The following is a 13,688-nucleotide window of genomic DNA, read 5'->3' on the forward strand; positions in this document are numbered from 1 at the left end:
CACAGAGCTACGTCCTCAGTTTAATTGACATAAGGTGTTTTTAGCTTCCACAGAGATACTTTCTGAAAACAGTTTTGTATTAAAACTGATTGTATGTATGTTTCTATTCCAAGGTACTTGCTGTTTTTCAGCTTGCAGAACAAAACCAATTCAGATGTTCAGATCTGATTTTAATTTCACTAGGAACAAAGGAAGCCCTTGTAGGCAAAAGGGTTCAGCTAACAACATTTTTAGTTGACGTTTCATTAATGTCAGAGTCTATAAGTTGCTGTCTGAAGTAGAAATGGCAACACTTCCCCTTTTCTTAATCTTACACAAACTATCAAAGAACTTACAACTGCCAAATGGTGGATTTCTTCTTCTCCTGAACAGATGGGTGCTCACGGGAAGCTCTAAGGATAAAGACAGCAGAAGCAAATTAATTTCAGCTTCTCATACCCAAGTTTCTGCCAACCAGCAGGCCACTTCCATCAAGGAAGCCATGTCAAATTCAGAATCCATTCTAATGCATTTCAAAACACAACAGAGGAATTGACATGCGCTGGTCTTTAATGTAAGCACACCCAATCACTTCACGTTTCAAAACTGAAATGAAGTGCAAGTAAGTGTGTTCAACTGGAAGTTTTATCAGCTCCCTGCAACATTATCATTGCCACAGTTCTGGTAACTACAAACCCCAGCACTATATTCATTTCAAGCCATAGCCCTTAGAATTAATTAGAAGCAATCCTATTCCCCACAGCTTCTCCTAGCTTAATTACCACACAAGAAACAAGCAAGACAAGCAACTGCCCCTTGTCTCCAAATAATGATGGTAACTTGAGATTTGCAGCCCAGGTTCTGGAATAAAAGTATCAGGCATTAGGAGAGAAGCATCTACAGTTTGGAAAACTTTCAGCACTTCTCAACCCGTATCTCAGTAGGGTTTCCATCAACCACAAGGTCAAACACGGCCAGGTTCTGTCCTAAATAGCAAATGTTCACCACCGTTCAGTCTCACCTGATCATCTCTGTCCACCTGACAGCCTCCTGGAGCTCCATCAACCTCTCCTTGTATTGATTACGCTCCATCAGAACCCGAGCCATTTCCACGCGGGTGAAGCGGCGGCGCTGGGCTATGGGAATGTTGTCCTGCAGGGGGGAGGAGCACTGCTTCAGCCAACAAAAGATGGAAGGGGATTGATGTTAGTACAGGACAAGTCACGAGACAGAAAGACATATTTGTTAGCTGTCCTTCCGCATATGAGGTGCTAATTCTAGACAAGTGATCTCCAAACTATGGCCCACGGACCTCTGGGGTGTTCAGCAAACCCATGGAAGTTAGAATTAGAACCACCACCAAACTGAAAACCCCACCCAGGTACTATTGTCAGCAAGGTGCTTTGATAGTCTGCAAGGAATCCCGAGAGCTAAGAGTGGTCCGTTGGTCCAGAAGTTTGGAAACCAAAGTTTTAGTCCATTAGTAAATCCAGCCCCAAGCAGCAAGGAGCACCACATAATGCCACCTGTCCCCTCAAGGGGACTAGGAAGGAGATGTTCTGTTAATACACATTGATAAAGGTGTAGGGCACAAGAAACTAAAGAACGGCCTTTTCCACTTTGGTGATACAACCTGGCCTTCCAACGAGGGCACATGTGGCTTTGGAGGCAACAGAAATGAGATTCTGTCTGTCCCTTTTGAGGAGTGGAAAACAAGAACAACACGGCTAAGTCGGGGAAAACACCTGCCCCAAAAGAAATCGTAGGATTTTGGGAGCTCATTATTAGGCAGTGGCACTGGGTTGTGCCTGAACTGTGGCAATTCCCAAACTCAGCCTGTGTGGTGAGTACTGAGAGCTGGAATAGCGCAAATTAACCGAGTCCTTCTACAGCCTCCCTGGGCTTGGAATAAACACGTATGACCAGTCAAAGCAAGAAGCATATAAATTAAAAATAATTTTACAAACAATTTTTATTATTTAAAAAAAATAGACCTCTTGCCAGTTCAGCTTAAAAGAAATCCAGTGCTCCTGAGCATTTCATGAGTACAACTTGAAAATTTTCTTATCTGCCCAAATTCTCAACAGAACAAGTTCACCCCAGTTAAGTCAATAAAATTAGGATAGAATTGAACCTGCTCCAGTATCTTCTACACACAGTGATACTGAAAAGAAATGTATCTAATTTCCTGTCCCAGCAAAGTGATATTTACAGGTAAAATCTCTGTTAGCAGTTCAGTTTGCCTTATTTTATTTTTTCCCTACAGCTGGTCTTTGTTGAAAAGCCTCTACCTCAAAAATTAGGGAGACCTAGATAAAACAGGAAGGTGCTGAGCGGGACACTGCTCAGACATTGTTCTACAGAAATCACATTGTGCACGGTAATTGCCACTTGTGTCAGTGCATATCTGTGCCAAACTATGGTTTGAAAGTCATATGAAGAGGTAATCTCACGGCATCTATTAGCAAAGCTCATCAGCAAAAACCTGCAGCTGCCCTCATTGTTAACAAAGATCAATCTGCATCTCAGGACCCAGATATATGAAGAAAGATAGAGTAAGTATATAAACCCCCTTTCCCCGCAGGCATTTTAGTAATGTAATATACCAATTCTGTACAGAGATAGCTGCTTACATCCTCCACCTCCTCTTTGGGTTCTCGTCGGGCAACGATCGCTTCAGATTTCACTCTAGGAAACAGGAAGAAAGGCATCAAACCAGCAAGTGATACCATGGGTGGCCCTGAGGTGTTCTGGGAGGACAAGCATCTTTGGGAAGGTGTGTCTGCATGCATCACAGGGAAACATTTTCAAACCACAGCCTAAGTGTCCAACTTATGAGATGCTTCTCTGGTATTTTTCCTTCCCTTTTGCAGCACGTTACTCTGAACAGCTTCACCAACATCACACCATTTCTTTGGAATATTTGATGTAAGCATTAAAATACACACCACTGGAATGGACCAGCCCATTTCTATTTTAGAGCAATGATCTATGTTCAAATGTTTGATGAGATCTGAACCATGGGAAAACCGAGCCTCTATCAGCAGTGAAAATGCTGGCTTATGTTCTTTGGGGCTACTTCTGCTTTCAGTGCAGTGAAAGAAGTCTCAATTGTGAAGGACGGTCTGCCATAATGGTAAAGAAGAGAACACCAAATGTGTGTTAATAAAATATTTAAAGTATTTATCTGAGTGCCTTTAATTTCTTTAACCTCCATACTGTGGTGCAGCCGTGCAGTCCCATTTGAATTACAAGCACTTTTATTAACAGCAAAGACAGGCAGAAAAAAAATTGCTGCCTTCATCTCCTAAAAACTCGCACTTGCCAGTTAAAAGTCCATGTCCCTACTGTATAATAGATATAATATATATATAACATATATTACGAGAGACTAAACAAGCATTTAAAAAAAAAATCAGACCTATTTCCACTGCTGCGAGACTACTTCTATTTCAGACATTTTGAACAATGAAGAGACCAATTTGTGTTAATTTTGGTGATTCTGCACTCAGATTACAAGGGCAACCTTCCAAATTCCAGCTGCAAAATAAGCACTGTCCTCTGAACTGAGACACCACAGTGCAATGCACAGCCAGTCGAAATACAATTCTGCTGCTTTGAGCCCTGCGGGTCATCTTTGGTTTTAAGGATGTGAAATCATCACAGGCTTTGCTAGTTATTCAGGCTTCGCTTGCTCTAGTTTGAATGGAAAATACAGTGTTATCTCACCACATGCTACTTGCATGGGACTTTAACATCTCTTCTGCCTCTTCTCATTCTTAACATGAACAACGAAACAATTAACAATACTGACATTTAAATATTGTTTGTGGGAGTTTGTATTAGCTCTTTCATAAAATGAATGGGCATTCATCCCTCTCAGAGCTGTCCTGGCTGCTGCAAGGATAAAGCTCTTGACAGTGCTCTTGACAGTTTCCTTGAAAGCGATTGGTTTTGAAATTCCCACCCCTTCTCTTTTTTTCTGTTTCAAACTGCAGATGGACACTCTGAACACTTCCCTCCAGGGAGCCTGGATTCGCAGTTGCTGCTGCAGAATCCTAGTCCTGGGGAGGCAAATTCTGCAGGTTTTCCTACATTCAATAACATGTTCTACTCCAATAAAAACAACGTACCACTAAAAATATCTCAGCCACCTACCATCAGCCTTGAATTACCTTTGAATTCCAACGCTGACCTCCGTGATGGAAACAGCAAAACTAACAGAGGAGGAGGGTTTATCACTGGTGTGCTCCCAGCACCCTGGGGCAGGGTGTGAATCACTCACCTTTTCAGCTCCTCCTCCAGCTCCTTGACTCTGGTTTCCATTTTGGCTTTGGCCTGCTTTGCTGCTTCCAGCTCTCCCTTCAGCACTTCTTGCTCTCCAGACAGCTGGTCCACCTTGGCAATCAAATCATTCTTCACAACGTTCAAAGCATTTCTTAAAGGTGTGAAAGGGACAATAAGCAAAAATGCCCAAAACCAGCAGCTGTCCATAAGAGAGACCTGAAACTAAAGTCACAGGCACTACAAGGAGAGTTGAAACGAGTGTATTTAAACAAATCAGTCCAGCTATAACCCATGGAAAAGTAGATTTTGGCAAGAAGGAGCTGCAGAAGAACACGGAAATCATGGAAACATTCAGGTTGGAAAAGACCTTTAAGATCACTGAGTCCAACCGTAAATCACCACAACTGGTCAGGATGAGGTTTGTCCAGTCCTGTATCCTGACTGTCAGACCAAGATCTCCTTAAGATGGCAGAATACTGCAGAAAGGCAGGTGTATGGTAACCTGGCATCTGCGTAAGGTTCAAAACTATTTTTAACAGAATGAAGGTCTGAAACATGCCTTTCAGAACTGCTATTATCTGTAATTGTGGATAATTGTGGATGATGGTGATATAAATAAGCACTTCTAATCAGCTCCAAAATACCTTAACATCTTTAAAATCAGCAGCTTCCTATAGTAAGTTCTCCAACTCTACCCTAGGAGTACTTGGCCTTCCTCTTCCTGGCTGCTTAGCTTAGTATCTGCTTTGCCAGCCTTTCTCAAAAAGTAAGTCCATTACATTGTCTGCTTCTCCCTTATCAACTATTAAATCTTTAAAAACTCTTCTCAATAGTAAGAAAATTGTCTTTCCAAATAGCAAACATTGCAAATAAAAGCTTATAAACAGCAACACCCTCACAGAGGCTCAGACCCACATCTAGATTCCCTCTGAAGTTCAAAGCTTGCCATTGATTTCAGTTGGGATCAGACCCCACCAGCACATGCCCAGAGACCTCACCCAAATGCCCGCAAAAGGTAACAGGAAAGATGTGCAGGAGAGCAATTCCTTTTCTACATTTAAAGGAACAACAAGTATTCAAGAGAAACTGTCACACAAGTGAGCAAGCCCCTGTGAGGCAGGAGTTCTGGGTAAGACCTACTTCAAGACATCTCACTTATAAATACGTAGGCAGGTCAGAGCACACAACCGTTCCTTACTTGGTCTCCAGCAGCTGCGAGTTCTCCAGGAGCAGATTCCCCACTTCTTTGCCCATTCCTGAAAAGAAAGGCCAGGCAGTTTTCATTCTCCTCTCCCAGAAATATGAAGTTTGTGTGGCACTGCCTGACTCATGCTTGAGGAAGATAAATCACTTTTGTTAGGCTTCCCTAGGCTTCTGTGTCCTGCTGTGGGGGGCCTCTTGCTGAAAGACCACACAGCACAAGCAAAGATACCCACGTGTCCTTCTCTAAAGAGCCCAAATGCAGACCTAGCTTCTTACCCCAGCTTCCACAGACCCCCATGAGGGGGACAGAGGAGGGCTTCCCTAACACCAGCGAGGGGAGTCAGTAACTCCCAGTTCAGTCCTGAGCTATTGCAACAGTTTTTTATCATCACTTGTACAGAGAGAAGGTAGAAGTTAATGGGTTTTTCATGGAGGACAGCAGAACACTGTCCAAATTGCTGGCCAGAGCTGCACATCAGTGATTTTTCTCTCTTTCTTAGTATAAGTCAAATTTTATGTTTCTCAGTGCAGATTTCGGATCATGGTTGTGACCAGCTTCATGCAAGTGAAAGGATTCCCATTATCAGTCTTCCACCAGAAAAAAAAATTAACAGGAGTTTAGACTGTCCATTGCTCTGCCTTTAACAGCTTTCTCACAGATGTTTCAAATATGAAGTCCCAGTCCTACTGCTTAAGACCCACACTCAAGCAAACATCTACATCAGACACACTGCACTTGGGCATCAACATACAACGACTGCAATATGCAGACTGGGTTGCAAGCACTTTGAAAAATCTGGGGCTAAGAGGGAAGGTCGAATTCAGTGTTTCATAAACCAAACAGAAAGGAATTTAGGGACCAAAAGCACACCTGGATTGGTTCCTGCTGCCAGGGGACTTACTGGCTATCAGTGTCAGCTTCTGTCTTACGGGGGGAATAGAGCCCACCCGAGAACTAAAGGCAAAGAGACTTCTCCCTGTCAGGGGACAGTGCTGAGGGTTTCAGCTCATTTCTCACCACAGGTCCCAGAGCATGAAGAAGTCTCACAGCCATCGGTGTCTGTGCTCCTTGTCCTGCCCTCTGAACTACCTCTTCCTTTACAGCAAAGGCATCAACAGTTTTCTTGATCTGTTATTTGCTGATTAATTAATATTTGCAATAAAATAAAAACAACACAAACTTGAAGTAAATGGAAGTTAGAGAAACATGGTAGTATACAAGAAGTGAGAACACAACACTCCAACATACAGATCCTCTTCCCACAGTTAAATGGGATGAATTTATGATGGCAAAAGCAAATTCCCAGCAAGAATGAGTAAGAAGCAGCATTTTCAAACAATTTTTGAAAAATTAGTAGGTGGATAATTAATCACTTTGATGTTTCAGGCAACAATGTTCTTTGGATGCTATATCAAAAGAATATTGCAAACAGCAAAGAGTGAGAGACACTAACTGCAGTATGAACTGAGCTGTATTTTTGGTTTGGAAAGGTGAATGACTTATAGCCCTTTCTTTTGTGGCACACCATACATTGATTGGAAGAACAAGAAGTCATCCATTTATTCAACGTTTTTCTTGTTCTTTTTAGTGATTCTACCAATTATCAAATAAATATTTAGCCAGTAAGACATTAAAATGGCACAAGGACTTTATGGCTGCTGAGGGACATCAAAGGAAAGAGTTCATCAACAGTTTTTCTGGACTATATCTTTTTCTTTCCCATTCTTGAGTCATCTGTCCCTCTGTGTGGCTTTTTTTGGGAGGGAAACAAACTCTTGTAAACAGGGTGAGCTATCATGACAGAACTAAAAGCTGCACAGTGTACCAACCATCAGTATCCTCACCACAGCTTCTACCTTATTTGTGTGTGACAGTCACAGCCCAACGTTTTAACCAGTGAGAGGTCTGAAGGGCTAGTCTTGCAATAAAGAAATGGATGAAGCCACCTCAGAGCCATAGAATGGACACTATAAGATAACTTTATGCAGGTTGTTATGGCAGAGCCCTGCTCATGGGGAAAAAAACACCATGGAGTGACTTAAAGGAGGTCTCTTCACCCCTTTGTGTTGTGGAGCAGAGGGAAGAGAGGTCTGGACTGAACCCTGTCTAACAGAGCCCATCCTAAATGGTCCACCTCCCATAGCAAGGCAAACAGTGTGAAGCATCAAAGTGGATAATCAACTACAAGAAACAGAGGAGAATGCCCAAACTGACCAGCAGCATCCTGCTTCTTGGAGAGGTGATACCACCACAACAAAAAACCAAAACCAAGGTAATGCAAGACACATGGAGGGATGTTGAGTGAATGGAGGAAATTTAGAAAAAAATGCACATTAAAAAACAAACCAAAAAAAAAAAGAAGAAAAAGAAAAAAAGAAAATAAAATAAAAAAGGCCTTCGCCTTACCAAAGAAATCATCCCGTACTATGAGAGCCATCCCATACGAGAAAGGGAACAGAAAGAGATGGGGACAAAGGGGAAGAAAGGAAGAGAAAAAAAGCAGCCATTAAGTACCAGTCTGTAAACAGCAAACGGAGCAGCTCATCAGCGTGTGTACAGCTGTGTGTGGTGCCAGAATACGTGATGCTCAGCAGCAACTAATCTACACCTCGTTCTGCTGCAGCCTGGCCTAACGGGGATTTACACCTGCAGTGTCAGGACAAGCTCAAGATGAGCTCATCTGTTTCTTCCATCTTCATCATTTCCCCTGGACTACACGTCTTTGGGTTTCCCATCCCACAACAAAGGTAGTTCAACAGACATATGAGCACAGTGAGGGAAGGACAGGGGCAGAAGGGAAAACAAAAGGGGGGTGAACACCAAAGCTCTCATCTGGCCTTTTGGACAGGCCCAAATCCATCTCCACACTGTGACAAACTCCAACTCAACTTCAGCGGGAGGTCTTCTGAGAAAGGACCACAAAAAAGTGGCTTACAGTAAAACTGATTCGAATCAAAAGCAAGGATGACACCATCCCTTTCTTTTGTAGGCTCACAGAGCCAACACCAAGAGGTGCTGGGCAGAGGAAGGTGACAGCGCATCACCACGCAGCATCACACTATTGCATCCGCACAAGTCACCTGCCTTTACTACCAGGAAAACTTCATCCAGTTTGTACTGAAATCAAGAGAGATCCCCTTGACTTCATGTGAAATTGCATCAGGGCCTAACTGCATTTTATGGAAAGGTGCAAATCTTCTGACAACAGAAGGCGGTGTGTCTTCATCAAAACAAAGGACAGAGCTATTACTTAAACTCATGTTGGAAAGGCAAAGCTTCCATCAAGAAAGCGTCTTTAACGCCACTACAGATATTCCAGGAGAGGGCCAGTCTGCATCAACTAACCCACAGTGGCCACCACGCACATCAGGGATTCCTCACAGCCTGGTTCACTGGGAGGAGCGTGGAACCTAACCCTGTGCCCAGCCCAGCTCTGCGCCAAGCTCAGCACCCATCCTGACAGAAAAAAACACTTGGAGCCCCGAGACCTTGAGTGACAGGCCAGTGTGACACGGTGGAGCAAACCTGCAGAAAGCCACACAAGAAGAGCTTATTGAAAGGCAGCAGGCGTGTGAGCACAGAGCGGGGATGTCCTGCTGCCCAGGGACCCACCGGTGCAAGGCAACCATGCGAGGAGAAGGTGGGAGAAGTCTGCAAAGCCAGCCGTGTTTGGACAAGAGCAGGGGAGTATCACACGTGTATACCACGTCATTCGACCTCAACAAGGCAAAAAGAAACAAGAAAGGAAACTGAGCAGAGGAGATACACACCTGAGAACTCCCCTATGGGTCATGTCCAGCGAAGCACAGAGAGACAAGGGAAAAAAAGGAAGTGAAAAAAGGATCAATCAGTGACCGAAACCAACAAAATAAAATTTTGTTCAAAAAAAAATTAACAATGATTCAGCCATTTCAATGTCAAAAGGCATGAAATAGTTAAGGACAGGACCTGCCATGACTGTATATGGCATGACTCTACATACAGGACATTAAAAGAAAAAAAATCAAGGGAAGGTAACCCGTGGTACAATGGCAACCACATGCCTCAGCTACCCCCAGTTTTCCAGACTAGAACCTCAGGCAATTGCATCTTCCTGAACTGATAAACCTTATTTTCTTGTATAGCACTAAATGCAGAACAGCTAGTTCCCACCACCTTCTCACTTCCCCTTCCCTTGTGATTTTAGTAACTCGATCTTCTGACAATAAATGTGCTCTTCAGCTTGCAAAAAGACAATTAGTTGTATTTAAAAACTTTTTTTTTTTTCTTTTTTACACCACGGTGCTGGGACTCAGTTTGATGAGCCCATTTCAACTTCTGTACAAAACTTACCACTAATATGGCTGAGTTTCTGTCTTCACCACAAAACTCCTGTTATTTGAAAGAAGGTTTTAATCTCCAAAGCAAACACAGTTGGGCATCCTAAAACTGAAAGGAAGGACCTGCCCACAGCACACAACCAAACTGCTGGTGCTCCTTCATGTCCAGAAGCTCTTGGGATAGGGAAGGGCAGGAAGGGGGAGGACATGAGGAGGAGGAGCCTACTCAGGATTAGAGGTAAGAACCTGTGATTAACAAGTGAACACATAGGAAAACAGACAACTAGCGTTCCTAAGGCCATAGTGATAAAACAGGAATTTGGTCTACAATTACCACTAGTAAATAATTGTTCTCATCCCACATTTTTTCCCCAGAATACTTCCTCTATAAACTCATGTATGTAAAGCAGTATTAGGGGCAGGGGAGGAAACACAAATATTTTATTTATTATATTATTCTGTATTCCAAAACTGCAATGAAGACTGCTAATTTTGTACCAAGAGATGTTGGCCGCTTTGCAGATATCTGGAAGGGATGAGTGAGATTTTCCATTCAAGAAACAGACCTGCCTGCCAACTGCTGCTCAAGGGTGATTTAACTCTAAGCAGGAGCCCCAGCCTTCCTGCAATGACTGCTAAACATCCAGGTGATCCTCAGACCTGGAAATCTTGCTTTTCCTTCTAAATCCTTAATTTTGTAAGTATCTGCTTCAATTTCAGACAGAGAAAGCCTGTGCTTTCATTTTGACTCTTCTGTAGATTTTTTTCTTTTGGCAATCTTGACTTGGAAGTGAAACAACAGATGTTTTAACACTTGATGCATGAGTGCTCTCTAGCATGTTGCAGAGCTAGCACCATGCTTCTAAAAAAACCACCTATCCATATCAAAAAGGTGTTGCAAGTGTTCTGATCGTAGTTTAGAGTGTGTTCTTACATTCCAGTCACATTATTGTCTACAATAGTAACAGTTTCACAGATTATTGTCTTTGATAAAGCAAGTACTGCATTAACCTCCTTTCCAGTCTTCAGTTCACACCTTCGTGGTTAAAATATTCGGTGAACAAGGTAAAATCTATCCCCCCTGCACAAACATACCCTTTTCGAGGGTCCTGATACAAGACTCATATTCAAAGGTGATACAAGTATCTTCCTATTTTAATTTCTGCAAAGCTGAGCTGCTGCAAATCTTTTGACATTATTCAGCTCACCCTGTTCTGGACACACATACAGAACCAAACTTAACAACGTTAACCATAAGCAGCTCTTACACTTGTAATCACCAGAAAGGAAATGTACACTTTCAGGATCAGATCTCTTGCTACTAAATGCATAAAAGGCATATTGTTGGAGTCCTATTGTTTCCTAAGGCTCCCTAAATCAATCAGTAAAATAGAAAGTGAGATACACAGTTACAAACTTTGTCAGCTGCCCATGTTGTCTGAGTATTCAAAGACCACTCGTATTGTCCTGAAAACAGTCAGAAGGGCTTAAGAACATGCTTAAATTCTGTCATGAATTAAGGTCTAATTACTCGAAGAGTCCAACACCAAAAAGTATGGCAAGGGCTCACACCGCTACCTGAGGTAAAGCCGCTGCTCTGACTGCTTCAACATCCTAGTCGGAATATGGATGGTAACAAAAGTTCAGGTATTACAAGCTCCTTCAAAATCAGCCTAAAAAGTGAGTTACTACATCTCTTTGACTATAAAAGGCTAAAAACTGCAATACAGACCGAAATACTTTGATATCCCTTAAATTTCAAAAACTTAACAAAAGGAGTTACTTTCTTACAAATTTCAAGCAAACTCCTTATTCCAAGTGAAATTTCTAGTGTGTAAAATTACTGGGGGGACAAAATTTGGGGGAGGAAGCAGAGGAGCAAATTTTGTCTTCGAACTGTTTGTGTAGGAGAATCCTATAGAAAATTAATTATGCACACAAAGACAACCCAAATAAGAGTTACCCAACAGCCAAAGTTATTTTCTAAGTAAGCATTACTGTACTATAGGTATGTATTTCAGTCATATAATGTCTTGATTTCCATGCCATTTTTTAAAAAGTCAAAGTTTGAAGTTCTGAAAAAAAAAAGAATACAAGTGCTTCTGGAAGCTTAATATAGCTGGAATTGTACCAGGCCAAACAGAATGGTTCTAAAGTTTTTACCTAGCAGATCTGCTCCTTCATCGACATCTCCGATAACTTCGGACCCTGCTGTGGAAAGTTCGTGATACAGAGAGTCTGTGTTGATGCCAAATGCTTTGTTCACAATCCCCTGTGTTGGGCTGTTGGAATTGAAACAAAAAACAAAAACAAACAAGGTTAATAACTATTCAATATTTGATTGGTAGAAGAATTTCAACTCACAGAAGCTGTCTGATCTGACTTTCTCAGGCTCTGCAAGGACTCCCACACTTCTATCAATTTAGATAGCAACCTTAGATAGTGGTAAGATCAGATAAGGACTCAAATGTTGAAAACAGCAATGGTCTGAAAGGTTAGCTTCTTCGGCTGAGTCTATGTGCCAAAATGCTTCTTCACATGTCAGCAAAATGTATTTTATTAAAGCTAAATCAAAGGTGACATTTTTGAATCATATCATAGAGGAGCACACCTCCACCTTTTGGTGTCTCTGGTACCATCAAGAATCTTCTTGCACATGTTGACAGTCCCACGGCTCAAACAGAAAACAGCTGCTACAGGAGGCGAGGATGGGGCAGCCTCTGGGTTTGTCACTGTCTACTCTAAAAAAATGTTCTTAATGTGGGTATAAATGCTTTTAATGCCCTGCCTTGCATGAGAGGAGTCATCCAGCATGAAAAGAGGCTGTACAATTTTTCCAGCAGTCTAACAGGAAGGTCAGTACCACTGGATATTATCTCAAGTTGTGTGGCTTCTTTGATAAATCAAGTCTTGCTGATAAAGCCCAGAGATTACAAATGGGGTGCGGCAGCTCCCTCTGACATTACAGACTTAGAGCACATTAAGGAGAAAAAGAAAAAAAAAGCGTGGGTGGTTTTTTTTTTTTTCAATTACAGAAAAATTAGAGCTACCCAGACATCTGAGAGCACTGAGGAGTTAGAGATGCGGGTCATGACCGCACCAGAATTAATCAGTGCATGCAGTCTAATGGGCAGCACAAGTGACAAGAAGCAACCGGCACTCAGCAATGCATTTTTTCCCTCCTCCTGACAGCCTAAACCCACGTCTCCTTTGCCTGTCTTAAGCCTTTTGTTGCTCCATTTCCCCGTCCTCCCTGATCCAGCACAGCAAACAAGCCCAGTTCTGGGTCAGCTGGACAGATCCTTCTGCAGTTTACCAGCAGACATTTGCCTTCTCCAGAGAACTCAAACAAGGTCAGAACCCATCACAGTCACACTAGGCAGAATATATGGACTTTCTCAAACGGCTGCATCTTGAACTCAGCGTGAGCCATCGCATCCACTCCTGACCCCTCCTAAAACCAAGTGGAAGGTCACAAAGTCATAATCTATACCTGTTACCAGTGCGTTCCAGGCGGGGGTCTTGACACATATCCAGCTCTGGAGTAGAGTCTATGATGTCCTGAACATCAGACCACTCATCACTGCTGCCCATTCCTAGGAAAGACAATACATATGATCTATAGGATCAGAACTTTCAGAGGATGGTATTCCTTGAAGGGAATTTTGCAGCTTTGAATACTGAGGTTTCAAAACTTCATGGTGTCCTGTTCAAAGTCTTAAAACAGGACCAGAAAGTGGCTGGTAACTAGAATCACAAATGCGCCAGTGCTGGGAAGGTGCCCTTACAATTCCAGAGCCGGAAGACCATAAGCATCCCCTCCCCATCACCTTATCAGAGCATCACCAAGGCCACTAGCCTGAATTCTCATTAAAACGTGATAACCAGAAATACTTCAT

At 42.5% G+C, this 13,688-nt stretch overlaps 1 protein-coding gene across 10 annotated transcripts in view; it reads right to left on the minus strand.

Annotated features, from left to right (window-relative positions):
* MAPK8IP3 (mitogen-activated protein kinase 8 interacting protein 3) overlaps positions 1-13,688 on the minus strand; it is a 59,195-nt gene that overhangs the window by 17,753 nt on the left and 27,754 nt on the right. For 4 of the 10 annotated variants that reach the window (XM_082064470.1, XM_082064469.1, XM_082064475.1 and 1 more), the window contains 8 exons: positions 13,283-13,385; positions 11,953-12,071; positions 9,241-9,252; positions 5,465-5,522; positions 4,265-4,417; positions 2,586-2,667; positions 1,001-1,152; positions 336-392 (listed from right to left, as the gene is read on the minus strand). In XM_082064470.1, coding sequence (XP_081920596.1) covers positions 336-392; positions 1,001-1,152; positions 2,586-2,667; positions 4,265-4,417; positions 5,465-5,522; positions 9,241-9,252; positions 11,953-12,071; positions 13,283-13,385 — 736 coding nt within the window. The remainder of the gene's footprint in view (positions 1-335; positions 393-1,000; positions 1,153-2,585; positions 2,668-4,264; positions 4,418-5,464; positions 5,523-9,240; positions 9,253-11,952; positions 12,072-13,282; positions 13,386-13,688) is intronic. The other 6 variants (XM_082064468.1, XM_082064476.1, XM_082064474.1 and 3 more) reach the window with 6 other exon arrangements.

The sequence above is a fragment of the Streptopelia decaocto genome, assembly GCF_964273445.1.
Source record: "Streptopelia decaocto genome assembly, chromosome: 13".
NCBI classification, from domain to species: domain Eukaryota; kingdom Metazoa; phylum Chordata; class Aves; order Columbiformes; family Columbidae; genus Streptopelia; species Streptopelia decaocto.